This window comes from Muntiacus reevesi, chromosome X (genome assembly GCF_963930625.1).
Source record: "Muntiacus reevesi chromosome X, mMunRee1.1, whole genome shotgun sequence".
Lineage (NCBI taxonomy): Eukaryota > Metazoa > Chordata > Mammalia > Artiodactyla > Cervidae > Muntiacus > Muntiacus reevesi.
In genome coordinates this window covers 142534185-142540551 of record NC_089271.1, presented here as the reverse complement: position 1 = coordinate 142540551, position 6367 = coordinate 142534185, and the positions used below count along the sequence as shown (strand labels likewise).

The window sequence follows — 6367 nt, the reverse complement described above, 5'->3', positions numbered from 1 at the left end:
AGAATTGATGCTTTTGAACTGGGGTGTTGGAGAAGACTCTTGAGAGTCTCTGAACTGCAAGGAGATCGAACCAGTCAATCCTAAAGGAGATCAGTCCTGAATATTCATTGGAAGGACTGATGCTGAAGCTGAAACTCCAATACTTTGGTCACCTGATGTGAAGAACTTACTCATAGGAGAAAACCCTGATGCTAGAAAAGATTGAGGGCAGGAGGAGAAGGGGATGACAGTGGATGAGATGATTGGATGACATTACTGACTCAATGGACACGAGTTTGAGCAAGCCCTGGAAGTTGGTGATGGACAGGGAAGCCTGGTGTACTGCAGTCCATGGGGTTGCAAAGAGTCAGACATGACTGAGCAACTTAACTGAACTGAACAGTGTTTTAAGGCCTATGAAAAGTGAAAATGAAAGTCGCTCAGTCGTATCCAACTCTTTACAACCCCATGGACTGTAGCCTGCCAGACTCCTCTGTCCATGTGATTCTCCAGGCAAGCATACTGGAGTGGGTATCCATTCCCTCCTCCAAGGGATCTTCCTGACCCAGGAATCAAACCTGGATCTCCTATGTCTCTGGCATTGGCAGGCAGATTCCTTACTGTCTGCGCCACCACCGATAGGTGTTTCCCCCTATGACATTGTCACAGTACTTGCTTCAAGGTGCATGTTTTGATCCCCAGTTTATAGATGAGGAAACTGAAATCACTATGGTTAACTACTTTCCTGAGGGTCACATTGATAATAAATGGTGAAGTTTAGGTTTGAACTGAGGTCTTTTGACTTCAAAATTTATGCTTGATTCATAACACTACAAGAGTCAGCCTGAAATCACGAGATGCAGGTTTGATCCCTGTGTCAGGAAGATCCCCTAGAGAAGGAAATGGCAGCCCATTCCCCGTTCCAGTATTCTTGCCCTGAAAATTCCACGGACAGAGGAGCCTGGCGGGCTATAGTCCATGGGGTTGCAAACAGTAGGACAGGACTGAGCAACTAACACTTTCACTGTTTTTTCTACTTTTCACAACACTTCACTGGTTAAAAGGGGTGTCTCCACTGCTGACTGCCAGGCAAGGTATTCTCCAAGGTTGACTCGAATTCCTAGTGCTAGTACCTAGTGCTTACTGTTCCCCAAGGCAGCCATTCCATCTCTGGACATCCATATTCTGACCATTTTAAAAGCTCTTGTTTGTAGGAAGCCAAAATTATAAATGAGCTGAATAAGACACAGCCAAGAATAGAGCTTTTTGGCTCACTCCTACAACTTCCCTTCATGTGTGATACCAAATCATTCATTTGTTCAACTAGTTACAGGCTCATCGCAACAAACAGCTGGGGCATCAAGCCTGTATTTTGCTATCTCATCAACAAGTAAAATATGGGAAAGTTTGCTTAACGCCTGGATGGATTGCAATCCACTATAGATATCACATTCTCTGATCAGCCAATCTAGTAAAGAGATAAAAAAAAAAAAAGAAATGAAGTCTGGGAGGGATATTTGTTTTTAAAAGGGGCAATTTGTCAATGACTCAAAGTAATGAGTTTCCAGCAGAAAGTTCCCAGACTTTCAAATGTCACTGAAAGGCTGTCAGGAAGAAGATTTGGGGGCAGTGGGCTTCCTACTGCTCTTCAAATGACATCTAAATAAGCAGGGTCCCCCATTTTTATTGCTTTGAATGGTACAGCACTGTTGTTTGCACCTGGTTTTATTTAGGCTCCCATTTCAGTTTTCCATGCTTTTATTTTTCTTTGAGTTCTACCCTTGCACATGTTTCTTCTGTCTGGCTTGTTCCCTAAATTTCTACATTCTCCCCTCCCCCAAAACACACATACACCCATGCACACACCTTCCTTGTCATTTGAGAATCAGTGTACCCAGCCTTCCCTCTGGACACCCTCTCTTGTGCCTCCAAACTGAATAACTGTTCCTCCTCCTGTGTGATGTAGTGGAAAGTGCACACAATGTCTATCACAAAGTTGATGCCCAATAAACATTAGTTTCATTCTCTCTTTCCCCATGTATATCATTAAAACAGTATGGATCACACCATATTGTATTCTCTTGTTTACTTGCCCCCTGTATCAGTCAATTCTGAACTCATGCGTTCTTTCTTTCAAGAGGTATTTATTGCATGTTTACTGTATGTGCAAGTCATTGTTCATGCTAGGTGCTGGGGATACAATAATTTCTGAAAATCATACTTACACTGTCTTTTTCATTTTTGCATTCATAGCACTTTGCATAGTGCCTGGCAAATAAAGATTGCTCACTGCAGGTTTTGTAAGAGAATGCATTTCCTCAGAAGAATTTCTCCAAGTGTGGTCCTTAGACCACTTGCATCTAGATCACTGAAGGGCTCAGGTTACATGTTAAATGTCAGTTCTTGTTCTAGATCTACTGAGTCAGAATCTCTTAAGGGTGGACTTCAGGAAGCTGCATTTCAGTCTAGTTTGCAGATATTTCTTTCCCACTAAAATTTGGGAACCACTGCAAAATAGGAGTCAGGAGAACTAATGCATATTTTTGAAAAGTGTAGCTAAAATCAGTTGAATCATGTTTAATGCCTCTGACTACAGTAAGAACATTTTGTAAAGGGGGAAAAGGGCATTCGTTAAAATTATCTGGGAAGGGTTTTTAAATAGACTTGGAATATTCAATTAATTATATTAAAGTTCTAAAGTCTAAGATAATAAGTGGAATTATTGTTAATAAAATCTATTCTTAATTTAGATCAAAGTTTATGATGCCAGAGAGTTTTCATTTTTATATAACTACTTGTATATTGAGGGCTTCCCTGATAGCTCAGTTGGTAAAGAATCCACCTGCAATGCGGGAGACCTGGGTTGGATCCCTGGGTTGGGAAGATCCCTTGGAGAAGGGAAAGGCTACCCACTCCAGTATTCTGGCCTGCAGAATTCCATGAACTGTACAGTTCATGGGGTCTCAAAGAGTCAGACACAATTGGGTGACTTTCACTTTCCCTTTTCACTTCACTTGTGTACTTGACAATATATAGAGATTTTGCCTAATTTAACAGTATAATATAGTGATTGCCATATTATAGGCCTGAATCACAAATTTGTTATTTTAAATTATGAGAGTATGTCACAACTATATTGGTACTTTGGCCCCTGGTTAGGTATGTTTTATCTGATGCCTAGTCCTTGATCAGAAGTGGTGGTAGTGCTCATTCTCCATGAAAATTTGATTCATTTTACCATTTTATGCTGTATTTTCCCAGAGGGTACTGTTATTAAATGTGTTCTTTGGTAATAGATGAGGTATGTACAACATCTGAGTCAACCTAAGGAAGCATAACTTCCCTTTCAGGAAGACTTGCAAAACTGGATTTTATGACCATGTTCCTGGGGCTTGGAACTTAGCATTTTTGGTTTGCCTTGATGTGATTTTCACAATCAAGAGCTGAGGTTGTCTATGCCTCGATGCAAACCTCAAATACACACAAGTTTGTATTTCAGTTTCCCTCCTTGTAACTTTACTTTCTTTAAAATTTAATTTAGGGCTTCTTTGGTGGTGTCACTACTGCTAAGCTGGATCCTCACGGTGACCACATGGTGCCACATCCAATGACCTAAGCATTCTGTGCAATGACTCCTCCCTGGAGCTGAGCGAGTACTGGGACCAGAAGTTTAGTGGTGACAACGATGAGCAAGAAAGATTACTGATGGAAAGCTCCACACTTTATGTGGGGAATCTTTCCTTTTATACAACCGAAGAGCAAATATATGAGCTCTTTAGTAGATGTGGTGACATCAAGAATGTTTATATGGGCCTGGATAAAATAAAGAAAATGGCCTGTGGTTTCTGTTTCATAGAATACTTTAACAGAGATGAGGCTGAAAATGCCATGCAATTCCTAAATGGCACCAGCCTAGATGACTGTATTCTCTGCACAGATTGGGGTCTAGGCTTTAGAGAGGGCAGACAATACGGCCGTGGTCAATCTGGGGGCCAGTTAAGAGATGAGTTTCAAGAAGACTTCAATGTTGATAGAGGAGGTTTTGGAAAACAGGCTCAGGTCCCTGGTAGGAGAGGAATCCACTCAAAAAGTCTTTGTTAAAGAACAATGCCAGGCCAGCAAATAGCCCATTTCATAGCAAATTTAAATTACTTTATTTGCTGGGCAGAAGCCTTATTGATGTATTTTTTCTCTCTGGAATGATATTAAATGGTGCAAACAAAAATAGTCTCTTGTTCTTATCTTAATTTTGAGACTGGTTGTCAGGTTACCAGTTTGGTCATCAGGTGGTCAAATGTGAAATGTCCTTCAGGAATTAACTATGTAAGATATGAGTCGTGAAAAGTACAACTTCCCATTCAGGAAGATTTCAGCTGGATTTTATGACCATGTTCCCAGAACCTGAAGTGATCATTTTATAGACTTTGCATAAAATAAAGTAAAATAATTGGAAACAACTTAAAAAGTCATTAAAGGAATGTAGGCACATTATTATAAAGTATTTAAAAAATCCAGAAGAGACTATAAGAGAAGCAAAAATCCCCCTGCCCCACCTCTTCCTATCCTAGGCCTATTCCCTGGGTGATAACTTTCAATTATTTTAGCAGCTTGTTTTGGTATCTTATGGCAGAAAGTGAAAAAGAACTAAAGAGCCTCTTGATGAAAGTGAAAGAGGAGAGTGAAAAAGTTGGCTTAAAACTCAACATTCAGAAAACTAAGATCATGGCATCCAGTCCCATCACTTCAAGGGAAATAGATGGGGAAACAATGGAAACAGTGACAGACTTTATTTTCTTGGACTCCAAAATCACTGCAGATGGTGACTGCAGCCATGCAATTAAAAGACACTTGCTCCTTGGAAGAAAGGCTATGACCAACCTAGACAGCATATTAAAAAGCAGAGACATTACTTTACCAACAGAGGTCCATCTAGTCAAAGCAATGGTTTTTCTAGTAGTCATGTATGAATGTGAGAGTTGGACTATAAAGAAAGCTGAGCACCAAAGAATTGATGCTTTTGAACTGTGGTGTTGAAAAAGACTCTTGAGAGTCCCTTGGACTGCAAGGAGATCCAACTAGTCCATCCTAAAGGAAATCAATCCTGAATATTCATTGGAAGGACTGATGCTGAAGCTGAAACTCCAATACTTTGACCACTTCATGCAAAAAGCTGACTTATTGGAAAAGACCCTTATGCTGGGAAAGATTGAAGGCGGGAGGAGAAGGGGATGATAGAGGATGAGATGGTTGGATGACATCACTGACTCGATGGACATGAGTTTGAGCAAGCCCTGGGAGTTGGTGATGGACAGGGAAGCCTGGTATGCTTCCTGTGTCCATGGGATCACAAAGAGTCAGACATGACTGAGCTACTGAACTGAACTGACTTTGGTTTATTTCCTGGTAGTTTTCTCCATATTTCTAAATAACATGACTACTTACACTGCTTATTTTAATTTTAAATGTCATCTATTGACTTTCTGCTTTCAGAGATGAGGATGTAGCTCAATTACACCCCCACTGGCACTTCTCTTCTCTCAATCCTCTCAATATAGTTTATAACATTTTACTTACATTTTATATTGTTATATAACATAGGTTAGCTTATGCTGCAGTGACAAACAACCCCAAAAGCCTTAGTGGCTTAAAATCACTGAAGTCTGCTCCTCAAACTACATTCTCATTGCTGATTGCCTGGGGGGTCTGCTCCATGCCATGATCATCCTCCTTTGGGGGCCCAAAAGGCTTATCCACTATCAGTCATGTGAATCAGTTATGGTAATTCCCTCTTTCTTGTTAGTGATTGGTTTAGGAATCCAAGCTTAAGCCAATCAGAGGTTTACAATCCCATGAGATTAGTTATTAATAAGGCCATAGGTGGACAATGACCAATGGGGACCCCAGTAAGACAGAAATGAAGGATTTTTAATTTATATTTGAATGAACCATTGTCTCTCTCCTTCCCACTGCATATGAATAAGTATGTGTACAGAGATTGCTACAAATGGCCTTCTTACAACCACAAGAGAAACAAGCCCTAGGATGAATTGGGCTCTTTAGATGATGGGAAGAAGAACCAAAGCAACTGTGTCTTTCATGAAATTACACAGATGCTGAATCAACTAGCCTGGTAGCACACACTATTTCTGGATATCCTATTATGTGAGATAATACAGTATTTTATCCTGTAAACCAGCTTGTTGACATGCAGCTGAAAGTACCATGATACCAAATACTTTTTCTTAATTTTATTCTTGTATAAAGGATTTAAACTGATTTCTCATGAGCCCAAACATACCTCTCCAGGGTTCATGACCTTTCATCTGGGAATTTCGATAAAATCCCCATCTTACTCCCGATTTCTTCATCCTGTGTCCTGATGTTATGT

General features: G+C 40.3%; 1 protein-coding gene across 1 annotated transcript; it reads left to right on the top strand.

Annotated features, from left to right (window-relative positions):
- The first annotated feature begins 3786 nt into the window (after positions 1–3786).
- On the top strand, positions 3787–4564 carry LOC136153873 (nuclear cap-binding protein subunit 2-like). The gene is made up of 2 exons (XM_065915994.1): positions 3787–4045; positions 4548–4564. Exons 1-2 carry the CDS (start codon positions 3787–3789, stop codon positions 4562–4564), a joined length of 276 nt encoding a protein of 91 aa, XP_065772066.1.
- Positions 4565–6367: the final 1803 nt, after the last annotated feature.